Source organism: Hetaerina americana, unplaced genomic scaffold (genome assembly GCF_022747635.1).
Source record: "Hetaerina americana unplaced genomic scaffold, ioHetAmer1.1.p SCAF_15, whole genome shotgun sequence".
NCBI classification, from domain to species: domain Eukaryota; kingdom Metazoa; phylum Arthropoda; class Insecta; order Odonata; family Calopterygidae; genus Hetaerina; species Hetaerina americana.
This window is the reverse complement of record NW_027286625.1, coordinates 3,157,946-3,174,302: the sequence shown is the minus strand read 5'-3', so window position 1 is coordinate 3,174,302 and position 16,357 is coordinate 3,157,946. Positions and strand designations below refer to the sequence as shown.

Sequence of the window (16,357 nt, the reverse complement as noted above, 5' to 3'; positions counted from 1 at the left end):
GATCTATCATACCAGGCAAAGGAGGTGGGAGAGATGGTGTGGCATCAACATGGATTGAAGATTTAACACTTATTTGAGAAGGGAATAAAGCACTGGCTGTATCTTCTGATTCACTACTCTTGGAAGCTACTTGACAAATTATAGGAAGGTACTCATCATGTTGGCTTTTATTCTCAATCTCGAGCGAATGTTGTCCACTACTAATGCTGGTATCAAATGCAGCAGGCAAAGAGGAGAAGGCACCACTGAGATGTGAGCTAGGTGGCAGGGATTTTCCTATGTCTCTCATACCTTCATTAGCTCCATCTGCAGTTGCTGGTCCCTGTGAGTTTTCATGATGCTGAGTTGCAGCAGCTGATTGCATCCCAGAATTAGTTTCTGATACTGCCAACATTTCAGGAACTATTGTGATACCACCATCAGGCTTCCCTATGCAGACACAGACTGTACTATTGTTTACGCCAGAGTTCTCATTCCTTGATCCCATACAAACACACACTTTTTTTTCTCCATCATAAACAGATGCTCGTGCGAGTACTGACTCTTGCAGTTTTTCCAAGTCTTCAGAAGCCTCTGTGGCCAAGTCCACATTGATGTCATGTTGCTGTCCTTCTTCTTCTGAAAGTCCTATCTCTTCAATATCTGTATGAGCATCCAAAACTCTATGATCCTTTAAGTATTTAGCTTCTCCGGGGGCATCTACATCTATTTTCCGTGTGTGCTTTACGTGGACTACTGAACAGTGTTCTTCAATTTCAAAAGAAATTTCTGCTGGAAGTGATGTTGGAGACTCCCTGCCTTCATCAGCTGAAGCAAATAAATCTTCTGTATCAGTTGTAGTGGGGATGTCTGGACTGGGAGAAGTCATTCGAATGGTTGGCAGTGCTCCTAATGATCCATGTTTTCGAGATTCATGTTTTGCATCAGGTATTCTCATCTGAGTATGTTGAACAATAACATGTTCACGTATGTCATCAGTAAATGGACCATCTCCCTGTTTTTCTGATATAGTTGCCAATCCATATCCACACATAAGATCAGGAGTTGCATATGCATCCCTATCAATAGTTGCATCATTATGATCATCAGTGTCTGAGGCTTCTATATCCTCTATGTCCGTCTTCCCATCAGAATTATTTGGAGTATTTTCTATATCTACTGCAGTTACCTTGATGGAACTTTGTGCAATCTTTACTCCTGGAGGGACAGAATCAATATCACTGACTTCAAGTTCCTCTACATCAGTATTGCATGCTGTTGCAGTTATGGTGGTTGCAGTAGTTGGAAGAGTTGCCGCTGTTGCCAAAACTGGTGAAGTGGACAAAGGAGGTTTTTTGTGTGAAGACTGGGGACGTGATCGAACTTTTCTTTTCCTCTGAACAGGACTTGTATCCAGAAACATTTCCTCTGTATCAGTGATAGGATCCGTCATTGCTTGACTGGGTAGTTTTAATTTTTTTCTTTCAACTTTCATAGTATCAGTGCATTCAACAATTCCTCCTTCAATGGGTGGTAGATCGGGTGTTACCAATAAAGTTCTGTTTCCGTCAGCATCAATTACTCTAAGGCTTGACTCTTGATCTTCTACTTCATCTTCAGAATCTTCCAGATCTTCCACATCGGTGGGAACACCTGCAGATTCTTCTGGATTGAATAAACCTCGTGCTTTGACTTCATCAAGAGGTAAGACAAGGACTGTAGGGTGACCATGTTCATCTTGTTTTACTAATGTTAGTTCACGGACTGGGGGAGGAAAACCTGGTATATCTTCAGGATTTATATCAGATGGAAGTTTATGGCTAAAATAAATTTCATCCAAGTTATCAGCTTCAAAATCCTCCAAATCGGTCAATTCATCATCAGAATTCTCTGGGAGTATCTTACTGCCAATCTGCTCTTCCGTTTGGTCAGCTCCATAGTTATCTGAATCAGATTCTCCTGAAGATATCAATTCTTCGATGTCAGTGACACCACCATCAGCAGGTTTAGGAAGTAACAGAGAGGACTTCTTTGACTTGGGAGTATATATTTTGCTATCCTTTGATGTATCTGGGGACACAATCACTGGCACTGGGTCACTACCATCAGGCCTGTCAAAGAACTTGACTTCTGTGATTGATAACTGAGAAGCCATTTTTCCATCCCTCCAAGCCTTGCGGGCAATTCGTGCTTCTGAGTCACTACCCTGAACACTTCCTTCCTCTGTACTACATTCAGATGAAACTGAGGATTGGTCATCAATGACTCTGGTCCTTTGAAATTTAATAGGTGATGATGATTCTGCCAGATCTTCAGTATCTGTGAGTTGGTTTTCTAGGCTGACTGATTGTCCACCAGATACATCCAAAGTTGTTTGAGACTCCATTACAGATCCATACATACTTTCCATTTCTTGAATTGAAAAGACTTGTTCTGGAGGATCTTTCAGGTAACGGTAATTTTCCATTAATACTTCATCTTCTGTTCCTGAGGCTTCCACATCTTCTACATCAGTATGGCCTTCATCTTGATCATCTGGAATTCTCAGTAACTTGTTTCCAGGTAATTTACCACATTTATCTTCATGTTTGCCGATCATACCTGTACCTTTCTTACTCTTTCCTGAAATGAGAAGCTTTTGGGTGGAATGATGCTTATCCAAATTTCTGTTGAATGCCAAACTTTCATCATCAGTGAATTCCACATCTTCAACATCTGTGGTACTTCCCTTGTTCAAATTTGGCAGCCGAAGACTTGTTTTACCTTTTGGTGGATGACGGCGAGTTCTAGAAAGAACTGCAGCCTTTGTTTTTTCTTCATCTGAATCAGAATCAAGCATTTCAGTGTCAGTCACATCATAAAAGCGTCTCATTGCCACTGGAGAAGTTGGGCTCATTCCAGATCGATGCGTGGAAGATTTGTGTCCACTGCGTGAAGATGACCTTCCATGTGCTTCATTAATGATTGCAGCTTCTTTGTTGTCTGGAGAACTTTTTCCATGGAGTGGTGATGCTCCAGCACTAGGAATGTCACTTTGTGAGGAGACTTGGCTTTGTTTCTTCAGTGTGTCAGAAATGTCTACAGTTCCCATGTTTTCCAATAATTCTGTTAGAAACTTGGTATCTACCTCTTTTATGTATGCCTTAGCTACATTTTCATCTTCTGAGCCTGAAAAGTCTTCCACATCTGTGATAACACCTGTGACCCTTGAGTCTTCAGGGATTCCTAAGCCATGAAAAGATGGCTGACCAGCAGAGATAATTGTTTTTCCAGAATTAGATAAACTGTCATATTTGAATAGTTCTTCATAAGTCCCTTCCGCATCTAAAATATTCTCCAAAGCAGCAACAATCTGAGGTGAAGCCATGTCTATTTCAGTTTCTTCATCTTCATCCCCACTGGCCTCCATATCTTCAATGTCAGTAATTGCTCCATCATCAACAGTTTTTAAACTTATAGAGAGCTTTTTTTTACTTTTAGAAACATTTAACTCAGCAAAGTCATCATCTAGGTCCTCAATATCTGTATGAGTGTCAATTGTATTTACAGCATTTTCAAGTATATCATCAACATCTCTATCAAGTGTATCATCATCAGGTGTAATAGCAATTCGCGGAACATTGGATTCCTTTAATGACATTGTTGTGCTGCTACTATGTGTTTCCATAACCTCAGTACCACTTTTTTGACAAAGATGACCAGATGAGTGTACAGTGCCTTTAGAATACTGTATTTCCAATGTATCCTGAACTGGGATTTTTGGCATAAGTGAATTTAACTCAGGGAGATTTGACCTATTTTGGATAGATAATGAACCTGTGTCAACTAAATCAATTGGAATAAGATCTTGTTCATCATCAGTAGAAGCATAATTAAGTGACTCTAGATTGTTTGAAGGTTCAATTAATGCATAATCTGATTCAGACTCTGAGGATGAAAAATAATCAATATTTTCTTTAAATAAATCTGTATTTTCTACTCCGTCCTCACCAAAACAACTTTCGTCTGAGTTAAGCCCAAAATGAGAATCAACATCACCAGAAAATAATTCTGTTGATGAGGTGTGATATTTTCCATGAGAACAATCCTTTTGAAGTTCACTGTTTTGGAGTGGAAGTCCTCTTCTCTCCTTCCCACCTAAATCGGAATGCTGTTGAGTAATATGATGGCAATTATTAGAAATTTCATTATCGGAAACCTGTGCAATATATCTCGAAGGGGGGTCCTCTAGTGCACCTGAATTTTCATTCACACTTAGAAGTGGCTTAGTATCCACAGGAGTTTGAACTTCATGCCCACATTGACCACTCTCTAACTTACCTTCAGCCAGACCAAATTGGCTAGGAAAATCATCGGCTAACTTGGTTAAGGATTTTGCTCGACTTTCAAGGACTGACAATAATTGATCTGTTCGCTCTGAACTAAATTGAGGAGGCCAAAACGCTTTCCGTACATTGGAAATTATCTGTTCTAAGTCTGAAGCCATGCTCTGAACGGATGCGGACGTGGAAAAAAGCTGATGGCAGCGAGCAGAGTGGTGAGGTGCAAGTCGTTTACCTTGGGGATGTTCCCCTGCCTCTTCCACCTCATCACCAGCCACGTACTCGAACTTGTGTTTGACACGTGGGGGTGTGACAGCTCGAACATCCAGGATTGGGGAGAGGCGTTCCTCTGAAACTTGCGTGGTGCGAACTGTGCGGCGGTGGGTGGGTTGTGAGAGAATGGACGAAGGAGATGGTGAGAGGTGGGATGGGGTTGTTGGATGGCTCGTCCTCTGAGGGGCAAATGTCCCACTTCTTGAGAGAACTTGACGATATCCATCTTGTGCACCACTGAAATCAAGGTCTGAAGACGAGGAAGGTATGGCTATTGAATCGCTAAGAGATGAGTCTGTGGTGTCAATTTGAGATGAATCCATCTGAGATGATGCAACTGCTCCTGTAGGAGTTACTGTGCTCTCTGCAGATAATTGTGATGATTTACTTGGAGCTATCCTCCGTAAAGATTCACTTGTGGTAGGCTGCCTGTATATTACTTCAATTGCACCAGTTACATCAAGAGTCCGTGTAAACACTTCAGATGTCATTAGCTGTGTTATCGAACCACTTGCTGCAGATGAATGCCGCATCCTACTTGGACTTGAAGGTAATGATGGTGTTGGGCTTGATGAGTCTGGAATTCCAAAAGATGGCTGGCAAAGTGATGGAGATGGAGTTGATGTCATCACAGTTACACTGCTTTCAGGGGAGGAATCCACCTTTGGACTAGTGACCACCTTCGGACTAGTTTGAGTTAGAGGAACTTCTGGTCGTGCATCTTCAGGTGGTAACTTAGGAGTAACCAGAGGATGACTTTCAACAGTGGTTGGAGGAATTTTATGAACTAAAGTAGATGTCTGAATTTCTAATGAGGACTTTGTGGGCTTTGGAACTTTTGACTGACTCATTTTCCGAGTTTGTTTAGTAGTAGTCCCAATTGTGCGCTCAGAAATCCTTGTAGATGATATCCTTTGGGTAACAGTACTTGTTGAATGGCGGCCAAGGGATACAGATGATGCAGCAGTGGATGCTGGAGTGTCGGTAAATGTAGGGACATCACTATCTCCTTTAGAAGTTTCTTTCTTTTTTGTTGGAATTGATGACCTTGGGAGTTTGCTCTGAACTACTTTTCCTGTTGATGTTTTCCTGGATGTGATAGTTTCCTTAGCCTCAGTATGAAATTCTTGTGATGGTCCTGGAATACTAGGAAGTGTTAATTTCTTTGAGGAGGTAAATCGGTCCTTGGTTACTTCATCCTTTCCTGGGGTCCTCTTCTCAACTTCTTGGGACCGTTTTCTGGGGACATATGACTGATCCAAGTCCCCATCTCTTCGTCCAGAAGATTTGTGGAATGCTGGTGATTTGTCACTGCTGTCTGATGAGTCTCGAGTCAAACGATAAGAGCGAGAGTATTGACTTTCTTCTCGTCTGTGGGTGACTGTAACCTTTTTGCTACTACTACTTGCTGTGTCTTCTGCATAGTGGCTTCTCTTTTGGGACCTTTCTCGTGGTAATGGTTCCTCCACCTGTGGATGTGTGCTGTATGTGCTTGAAAACATCTTGCGATGTGATTCTGATGTTGGATGTACATAATTTCCTGGAATAGATTTGCTGACAGTTTTCTTCTTTGTAGTAATGCCCTCCGAATCACTAGATCCCATGGAGGGCTTTGATATAGGACGTTTTCTAATACTATCTTGGGATTCTGAAGAAGCTTTAATTGTGTCCATGGACCGTTTCCGTTCTGCTGGTGTAACAGTGGAAGATTCCTTTGATCTAGTTTTACTAATTCCAGAAGTGCTAGGCTTCTTACTTGTGGTCAGAGTTTCTGGAGGATGCTTCACTCTTGAGGTAGATTCTTTTGGAACTAATGTTTGAGACTGCACAATTTTCTCACAAACACAAATTGAACGCTGGCCATCTCTCGTTACTTCAACAAAGGTTGCACCAGAAGATGAAGTATGCATAGTAGTCTCAACAGTATCATGAGTAGAGGTAGTTGAATATATTTGTGATGGATCCTCCGAAACTGTAATTTCAATGGTGTCATCATCTTTCAATACAATATCTTCAGAAGTTACATCTAAAATAGGCCTAAAATGATGTGAATCTCCACTGTAAGGACAAACTAAATGTCTTTGAGGCGATTTGGCTTCTCCTGCCTCCTCAAAAATAGGGAATTGCTCTATGGACACACTTTCGTCTGCTCCCTCTGATTCCAATTCATCCTTTGGCATTGTCATTAATGGCAATTCAGATGACTCCTTTACATCCACAGAGGATTCCCTTTCCTCAACTTGATCTGCTTTTACAGACGTGCTAGATTGGCCAACCCCAGTTGATTGTGGGAAATCAAGTTCTTTGATCACAGCTTGCGAAACAGAAGTGCATTCAATGTGTCCCTCTTCATCTGAGATTACTGTGGTTTTGATTTCAGCTAATGGATGTGAATCTTTGGGCAAAATTGTTGTATCAGTCAAGGCTGAAGCAGTATCATGTACTTTAGGAAATAAGGCTGCCTCCCTAATCTCAGATTTTGTTTGCATATCATCAGTAGAACAATGCTGCTCATCATCATCACTAACTTCACCATGGGAAGATGATTGTGAAACAGCAGAGGAGACAGAAACATACTCATGGGATTTAGTAGCATTTCCAGAATCCTCGGCTACTTTTTTCTCAACGGTCTGTATTTCATCAACAACCGTTTCCATTACATCATCAAGAATCACATCCTCTTCAAATATGATAACAAATTTCACATCTTTCTGATCAACACTCTCTGAAGATATAGAGGGTTTACTATCAGTATCACTCAGAGGTGAAATACCCTCAAAATTGGTTTCCACACCTGGATGTAAAGATTTATCTTCACTAAAAGGTGAGGTTTTAGGAAGAGTGACATCAGTAATATCATGTGAAGAAGATGTAATTGATTTCTCCGTGAGTGCTTTACGAGAAGCATCGCTTGTCCTGGGATGTTCTTCGATTATGGATGCAAGACTTGACTCACTATCATCCACAAAAGCCTGTGATGGAAAAGGAACACCCTCAGGAGTAGGAGTAAGATCTGGTTTTAGCTCCTTCACTTCTTGCTTAATTTGCCTAGTCACTTCCTTCACTTCGATCATCAATTCTTTCATTTCCTTCTCAGACAAAACTCGCTTAGTAAGTATAGAGAGTTGCTCCCGTCGGCTTTTAGACAAAAAGGGTCTACGCGGTTCATCAGATACATCAGAAAACGTCGACACCGACGCCTGAGAACCAACGATATCAGACTGACATTCCCCATCTTCACTGATTGGTACACGAGGGGTACCTACAGTAGACCCAGGAATGACAGTTTGATGACGACCAGCCAAAATATCAGCACCGGTGCTGATTTCTCTAACATTTCCAGGTTCCACAAACTCTGAATAAACAGAATGACAACCTTCCTCAGGTACATTCGGTTCTCCCTGATAAGACAATCCTGCCAATGAAGAAGTAACTAATTCGACTGGAGTATCTGAAGATGTTGAAAGAGGATATTCTGTCACGCCCGCACCAGAATCTGGTGTACACTCAGAATCAGAAAGCCTCTTTGTAACATTGGTATCAAATGATGTAATCTTCGACAGATCATCTACTAATTTACTCGAAGATGGAATAGATTGTAAAAACTGACGTGATATACCATCAACAACAGGGGTAAAAGAAATTGAGGAAATTTGTTCAATACATTCATCTACAACTGCTTCTTTTCCCTGTTCATATTCAACCCTTTTGGAATCAAAAACCAAATCAGTTACCAAGGAGTATTCCCTAGGTGGTTTTTCACCGCCTTCCTTGATTACCACATCATCACCTACCTCCTTCGTAACGTCCGTAGGCGATACGGGCACCTTTGCCTCGCTAATTATTTCGACTGTCTCCGTTATCTCCTGGGACACCTCGACGACCTTCTCGGCTTCGACCACCTGCTCTATTACCTTCCTACGCTCGACAGCCTCGGACACCACGCTCTCTCGTACCACGCCTTCCTTCTCGAGGGTCTCGACTAGCGACACATCCGAGACCTTTGCTCTTTCCTCAGCTACCTCCTCTGCGGGGAATTGCGCTCGCTCTTCCTCTCGCGCAAGGGTCACCTCGACCACTTCCCGCTCTAATGTTTCCGAAGGTACGACCACGTCCTCTTTTGGAGCGGCTACTTCTTCCTCGGGCGAGAAGTCGTCTTGCCTCTCGACTGACACCGGAGACGGCTCTTTTACCTCTTCCTTTACTTTTTCTAGCTCTTCTACCAACTCCTCAACGACCTCCGTCACCCCCTCAATCGCTGCCGGGCGGGCGGTATCCTTAGAGGGCTCTTTTTCTTCGAACACCTTTTTTTCCGTGGCTCTGACAGTCGGGGCTGCCTCATCGACTTCCGTTATTTCCACCGACGGAGATTTCGGTTCGCCTTCCCTCTCAGAGATGGGTGGCTCCGGTATAACCAATTCCTCTTTCGGGGTCTCAACCGCCGGCTCGTCCGGCGCCGGTAAACCTGGTTCCTCAGGCGTCGCCTCTACGACTTCCTTCGTTACGATCTCGTCCACCACCTCCTCGCTAACGAATTCCGTCTGTGCCTTGGTGTCTTTTACCCCGGTTATTATTTCCACAGACTCAGTAATGGCCTCGGATACCTCCACGACTTTCTTGCGCACCACCACCTCCTCTACCGGCGTTGGCTTCAATGCCTCCGGAATCACACCTTCCACTACTTCGCGTGTTTCCTCGAGCAACGTGCTATCCGAGACCTTAGCGACATCGACGACTTTTTCGACCGATTCCGCTTCCTCGTCTACTAAGGCAGCGGTCACCTCGCCCACTTCGTCTTTTTTCACTCCTACCGCTTTATCCTCCTCCTCGTCCCTCATCTCAAGGACTACCTTTTCCTCAGCCGCGGGAGACGCGTCAGCGGGAACCTCTTCTACGACCGTTTCCATTTCTTCGATCATCACTTCCGGCTTGCTTTCGTCCTCTCCCACCGAAGGTAATCCCTCCGGGCTTTCGCGCTCATCGACTGAAAGTGCCGGAATCGGTTCTTTCGGTTTAAGTTCCTCCTCCGCTACCGGGGAAACGGCTTCCTTCGGCGATTTTTCACCGCCTTCCTTCATTACCACATCATCACCTAACTCCTTCGTAACCTCCGTAGGCGATACGGGCACCTTTGCCTCGCTAATTATGTCGACTGTCTCCGATATCTCCTGGGACACCTCGACGACCTTCTCGGCTTCGACCACCTGCTCTATTACCTTCCTACGCTCGACAGCCTCGGACACCACGCTCTCTCGTACCACGCCTTCCTTCTCGAGGGTCTCGACTAGCGACACATCCGAGACCTTTGCTCTTTCCTCAGCTACCTCCTCTGCGGGGAATTGCGCTCGCTCTTCCTCTCGCGCAAGGGTCACCTCGACCACTTCCCGCTCTAATGTTTCCGAAGGTACGACCACGTCCTCTTTTGGAGCGGCTACATCTTCCTCGGGCGAGAAGTCGTCTTGCCTCTCGACTGACACCGGAGATGGCTCTTTTACCTCTTCCTTTACTTTTTCTAGCTCTTCTACCAACTCCTCAACGACCTCCGTCACCCCCTCAATCGCTGCCGGGCGGGCGGTATCCTTAGAGGGCTCTTTTCCTTCGACCACCTTTGTTTCCGTGGCTCTGGCAGTCGGTGCTGCCTCATCGACTTCCGTTATTTCCACCGACGGAGATTTCGGTTCGCCTTCCCTCTCAGAGATGGGTGGCTCCGGTATAACCAATTCCTCTTTCGGGGTCTCAACCGCCTGCTCGTCCGGCGCCGGTAAACCTGGTTCCTCAGGCGTCGCCTCTACGACTTCCTTCGTTACGATCTCGTCCACCACCTCCTCGCTAACGAATTCCGTCTGTGCCTTGGTGTCTTTTACCTCGGTTATTATTTCCACAGACTCAGTAGTGGCCTCCGATACCTCCACGACTTTCTTGCGCACCACCACCTCCTCTACCGGCGTTGGCTTCAATGCTTCCGGAATCACACCTTCCACTACTTCGCGTGTTTCCTCGAGCAACGTGCTATCCGAGACCTTAGCGACATCGACGACTTTTTCGACCGATTCCGCTTCCTCGTCTACTAAGGCAGCGGTCACCTCGCCCACTTCGTCTTTTTTCACTCCTACCGCTTTATCCTCCTCCTCGTCCCTCATCTCAAGGACTACCTTTTCCTCAGCCGCGGGAGACGCGTCAGCGGGAACCTCTTCTACGACCGTTTCCATTTCTTCGATCATCACTTCCGGCTTGCTTTCGTCCTCTCCCACCGAAGGTAATCCCCCCGGGCTTTCGCGCTCATCGACTGAAAGTGCCGGAATCGGTTTTTTCGGTTTAAGTTCCTCCTCCGCTACCGGGGAAACGGCTTCCTTCGGCGATTTTTCACCGCCTTCCTTCATTACCACATCATCACCTACCTCCTTCGTAACCTCCGTAGGCGATACGGGCACCTTTGCCTCGCTAATTATTTTGACTGTCTCCGATATCTCCTGGGACACCTCGACGACCTTCTCGGCTTCGACCACCTGCTCTATTACCTTCCTACGCTCGACAGCCTCGGACACCACGCTCTCTCGTACCACGCCTTCCTTCTCGAGGGTCTCGACTAGCGACACATCCGAGACCTTTGCTCTTTCCTCAGCTACCTCCTCTGCGGGGAATTGCGCTCGCTCTTCCTCTCGCGCAAGGGTCACCTCGACCACTTCCCGCTCTAATGTTTCCGAAGGTACGATCACGTCCTCTTTTGGAGCGGCTACATCTTCCTCGGGCGAGAAGTCGTCTTGCCTCTCGACTGACACCGGAGATGGCTCTTTTACCTCTTCCTTTACTTTTTCTAGCTCTTCTACCAACTCCTCAACGACCTCCGTCACCCCCTCAATCGCTGCCGGGCGGGCGGTATCCTTAGAGGGCTCTTTTCCTTCGACCACCTTTGTTTCCGTGGCTCTGGCAGTCGGAGCTGCCTCATCGACTTCCGTTATTTCCACCGACGGAGATTTCGGTTCGCCTTCCCTCTCAGAGATGGGTGGCTCCGGTATAACCAATTCCTCTTTCGGGGTCTCAACCGCCTGCTCGTCCGGCGCCGGTAAACCTGGTTCCTCAGGCGTCGCCTCTACGACTTCCTTCGTTACGATCTCGTCCACCACCTCCTCGCTAACGAATTCCGTCTGTGCCTTGGTGTCTTTTACCTCGGTTATTATTTCCACAGACTCAGTAGTGGCCTCGGATACCTCCACGACTTTCTTGCGCACCACCACCTCCTCTACCGGCGTTGGCTTCAATGCCTCCGGAATCACACCTTCCACTACTTCGCGTGTTTCCTCTAGCAACGTGCTATCAAGAACCTTAGCGACATCGACGACTTTTTCGACCGATTCCGCTTCCTCGTCTACTAAGGCAGCGGTCACCTCGCCCACTTCGTCTTTTTTCACTCCTACCGCTTTATCCTCCTCCTCGTCCCTCATCTCAAGGACTACCTTTTCCTCAGCCGCGGGAGACGCGTCAGCGGGAACCTCTTCTACGACCGTTTCCATTTCTTCGATCATCACTTCCGGCTTGCTTTCGTCCTCTCCCACCGAAGGTAATCCCTCCGGGCTTTCGCGCTCATCGACTGAAAGTGCCGGAATCGGTTCTTTCGGTTTAAGTTCCTCCTCCGCTACCGGGGAAACGGCTTCCTTCGGCGATTTTTCACCGCCTTCCTTCATTACCACATCATCACCTACCTCCTTCGTAACCTCCGTAGTAGATACGGGCACCTTTGCCTCGCTAATTATGTCGACTGTCTCCGATATCTCCTGGGACACCTCGACGACCTTCTCGGCTTCGACCACCTGCTCTATTACCTTCCTACGCTCGACAGCCTCGGACACCACGCTCTCTCGTACCACGCCTTCCTTCTCGAGGGTCTCGACTAGCGACACATCCGAGACCTTTGCTCTTTCCTCAGCTACCTCCTCTGCGGGGAATTGCGCTCGCTCTTCCTCTCGCGCAAGGGTCACCTCGACCACTTCCCGCTCTAATGTTTCCGAAGGTACGACCACGTCCTCTTTTGGAGCGGCTACTTCTTCCTCGGGCGAGAAGTCGTCTTGCCTCTCGACTGACACCGGAGACGGCTCTTTTAATTCTTCCTTTACTTTTTCTAGCTCTTCTACCAACTCCTCAACGACCTCCGTCACCCCCTCAATCGCTGCCCGGCGGGCGGTATCCTTAGAGGGCTCTTTTCCTTCGACCACCTTTGTTTCCGTGGCTCTGACAGTCGGAGCTGCCTCATCGACTTCCGTTATTTCCACCGACGGAGATTTCGGTTCGCCTTCCCTCTCAGAGATGGGTGGCTCCGGTATAACCAATTCCTCTTTCGGGGTCTCAACCGCCTGCTCGTCCGGCGCCGGTAAACCTGGTTCCTCAGGCGTCGCCTCCACGACTTCCTTCGTTACGATCTCGTCCACCACCTCCTCGCTAACGAATTCCGTCTGTGCCTTGGTGTCTTTTACCTCGGTTATTATTTCCACAGACTCAGTAATGGCCTCGGATACCTCCACGACTTTCTTGCGCACCACCACCTCCTCTACCGGCGTTGGCTTCAATGCCTCCGGAATCACACCTTCCACTACTTCGCGTGTTTCCTCGAGCAACGTGCTATCCGAGACCTTAGCGACATCGACGACTTTTTCGACCGATTCCGCTTCCTCGTCTACTAAGGCAGCGGTCACCTCGCCCACTTCGTCTTTTTTCACTCCTACCGCTTTATCCTCCTCCTCGTCCCTCATCTCAAGGACTACCTTTTCCTCAGCCGCGGGAGACGCGTCAGCGGGAACCTCTTCTACGGCCGTTTCCATTTCTTCGATCATCACTTCCGGCTTGCTTTCGTCCTCTCCCACCGAAGGTAATCCCTCCGGGCTTTCGCGCTCATCGACTGAAAGTGCCGGAATCGGTTCTTTCGGTTTAAGTTCCTCCTCCGCTACCGGGGAAACGGCTTCCTTCGGCGATTTTTCACCGCCTTCCTTCATTACCACATCATCACCTACCTCCTTCGTAACCTCCGTAGGCGATACGGGCACCTTTGCCTCGCTAATTATGTCGACTGTCTCCGATATCTCCTGGGACACCTCGACGACCTTCTCGGCTTCGACCACCTGCTCTATTACCTTCCTACGCTCGACAGCCTCGGACACCACGCTCTCTCGTACCACGCCTTCCTTCTCGAGGGTCTCGACTAGCGACACATCCGAGACCTTTGCTCTTTCCTCAGCTACCTCCTCTGCGGGGAATTGCGCTCGCTCTTCCTCTCGCGCAAGGGTCACCTCGACCACTTCCCGCTCTAATGTTTCCGAAGGTACGACCACGTCCTCTTTTGGAGCGGCTACTTCTTCCTCGGGCGAGAAGTCGTCTTGCCTCTCGACTGACACCGGAGACGGCTCTTTTACCTCTTCCTTTACTTTTTCTAGCTCTTCTACCAACTCCTGAACGACCTCCGTCACCCCCTCAATCGCTGCCGGGCGGGCGGTATCCTTAGAGGGCTCTTTTCCTTCGACCACCTTTGCTTCCGTGGCTCTGACAGTCGGAGCTGCCTCATCGACTTCCGTTATTTCCACCGACGGAGATTTCCGTTCGCCTTCCCTCTCAGAGATGGTTGGCTCCGGTATAACCAATTCCTCTTTCGGGGTCTCAACCGCCTGCTCGTCCGGCGCCGGTAAACCTGGTTCCTCAGGCGTCGCCTCCACGACTTCCTTCGTTACGATCTCGTCCACCACCTCCTCGCTAACGAATTCCGTCTGTGCCTTGGTGTCTTTTACCTCGGTTATTATTTCCACAGACTCAGTAGTGGCCTCGGATACCTCCACGAATTTCTTGCGCACCACCACCTCCTCTACCGGCGTTGGCTTCAATGCCTCCGGAATCACACCTTCCACTACTTCGCGTGTTTCCTCTAGCAACGTGCTATCAAGAACCTTAGCGACATCGACGACTTTTTCGACCGATTCCGCTTCCTCGTCTACTAAGGCAGCGGTCACCTCGCCCACTTCGTCTTTTTTCACTCCTACCGCTTTATCCTCCTCCTCGTCCCTCATCTCAAGGACTACCTTTTCCTCAGCCGCGGGAGACGCGTCAGCGGGAACCTCTTCTACGACCGTTTCCATTTCTTCGATCATCACTTCCGGCTTGCTTTCGTCCTCTCCCACCGAAGGTAATCCCTCCGGGCTTTCGCGCTCATCGACTGAAAGTGCCGGAATCGGTTCTTTCGGTTTAAGTTCCTCCTCCGCTACCGGGGAAACGGCTTCCTTCGGCGATTTTTCACCACTTTCCTTCACTACCACATCATCACCTACCTCCTTCGTAACCTCCGTAGGCGATACGGGCACCTTTGCCTCGCTAATTATTTCGACTGTCTCCGTTATCTCCTGGGACATCTCGACGACCTTCTCGGCTTCGACCACCTGCTCTATTACCTTCCTACGCTCGACAGCCTCGGACACCACGCTCTCTCGTACCACGCCTTCCTTCTCGAGGGTCTCGACTAGCGACACATCCGAGACCTTTGCTCTTTCCTCAGCTACCTCCTCTGCGGGGAATTGCGCTCGCTCTTCCTCTCGCGCAAGGGTCACCTCGACCACTTCCCGCTCTAATGTTTCCGAAGGTACGACCACGTCCTCTTTTGGAGCGGCTACTTCTTCCTCGGGCGAGAAGTCGTCTTGCCTCTCGACTGACACCGGAGACGGCTCTTTTACCTCTTCCTTTACTTTTTCTAGCTCTTCTACCAACTCCTGAACGACCTCCGTCACCCCCTCAATCGCTGCCGGGCGGGCGGTATCCTTAGAGGGCTCTTTTCCTTCGACCACCTTTGCTTCCGTGGCTCTGACAGTCGGAGCTGCCTCATCGACTTCCGTTATTTCCACCGACGGAGATTTCGGTTCGCCTTCCCTCTCAGAGATGGGTGGCTCCGGTATAACCAATTCCTCTTTCGGGGTCTCAACCGCCGGCTCGTCCGGCGCCGGTAAACCTGGTTCCTCAGGCGTCGCCTCTACGACTTCCTTCGTTACGATCTCGTCCACCACCTCCTCGCTAACGAATTCCCTCTGTGCCTTGGTGTCTTTTACCTCGGTTATTATTTCCACAGACTCAGTAATGGCCTCGGATACCTCCACGACTTTCTTGCGCACCACCACCTCCTCTACCGGCGTTGGCTTCAATGCCTCCGGAATCACACCTTCCACTACTTCGCGGGTTTCCTCGAGCAACGTGCTATCCGAGACCTTAGCGACATCGACGACTTTTTCGACCGATTCCGCTTCCTCGTCTACTAAGGCAGCGGTCACCTCGCCCACTTCGTCTTTTTTCACTCCAACCGCTTTATCCTCCTCCTCGTCCCTAATCTCAAGGACTACCTTTTCCTCAGCCGCGGGAGACGCGTCAGCGGGAACCTCTTCTACGACCGTTTCCATTTCTTCGATCATCACTTCCGGCTTGCTTTCGTCCTCTCCCACCGAAGGTAATCCCTCCGGGCTTTCGCGCTCCTCGACTGAAAGTGCCGGAATCGGTTCTTTCGGTTTAAGTTCCTCCTCCGCTACCGGGGAAACGGCTTCCTTCGGCGATTTTTCACCGCCTTCCTTCATTACCACATCATCACCTACCTCCTTCGTAACGTCCGTAGGCGATACGGGCACCTTTGCCTCGCTAATTATTTCGACTGTCTCCGTTATCTCCTGGGACACCTCGACGACCTTCTCGGCTTCGACCACCTGCTCTATTACCTTCCTACGCTCGACAGCCTCGGACACCACGCTCTCTCGTACCACGCCTTCCTTCTC

At 48.2% G+C, this 16,357-nt stretch overlaps 3 protein-coding genes across 3 annotated transcripts in view; 1 reads left to right on the top strand and 2 right to left on the bottom strand.

Annotated features, from left to right (window-relative positions):
- The window catches only part of LOC139686745 (serine-rich adhesin for platelets-like), a 112,778-nt gene that overhangs the window by 41,884 nt on the left and 54,537 nt on the right, over positions 1-16,357 (bottom strand). The window contains exon 2 of the mRNA XM_071583776.1: positions 292-4,129. Coding sequence (XP_071439877.1) covers positions 292-3,745 — 3,454 coding nt within the window. The 5' untranslated portion in view covers positions 3,746-4,129. The remainder of the gene's footprint in view (positions 1-291; positions 4,130-16,357) is intronic.
- Positions 4,077-9,660, bottom strand: LOC139686868 (serine-rich adhesin for platelets-like). The gene is made up of 3 exons (XM_071583944.1): positions 9,656-9,660; positions 4,300-8,279; positions 4,077-4,129 (listed from the first exon to the last, which is right to left on the bottom strand). The coding sequence occupies exons 1-3, from the start codon at positions 9,658-9,660 to the stop codon at positions 4,077-4,079; spliced, it is 4,038 nt and encodes a 1,345-aa protein (XP_071440045.1).
- Positions 10,272-14,373, top strand: LOC139686867 (uncharacterized). The gene is made up of 4 exons (XM_071583943.1): positions 10,272-10,335; positions 12,607-12,728; positions 13,563-13,757; positions 14,365-14,373. Exons 1-4 carry the CDS (start codon positions 10,272-10,274, stop codon positions 14,371-14,373), a joined length of 390 nt encoding a protein of 129 aa, XP_071440044.1.

Bases quoted from the DNA above. Each gene is read 5' to 3' on its own strand.
- LOC139686868 (XM_071583944.1), bottom strand. The intron at 4,130-4,299 runs GTAAGTTAGAGA...ATTACTCAACAG, and splicing joins CCAATTTGGTCTGGCTGAAG to CATTCCGATTTAGGTGGGAA.
- LOC139686867 (XM_071583943.1), top strand. From the start codon at position 10,272: ATGGGTGGCTCCGGTATAACCAATTCCTCTTTCGGGGTCTCAACCGCC. The intron at 10,336-12,606 runs GTAAACCTGGTT...CCTCTTTTGGAG, and splicing joins CGCCTGCTCGTCCGGCGCCG to CGGCTACTTCTTCCTCGGGC. The intron at 12,729-13,562 runs CCCTCAATCGCT...TCCTTCATTACC, and splicing joins CCTCAACGACCTCCGTCACC to ACATCATCACCTACCTCCTT.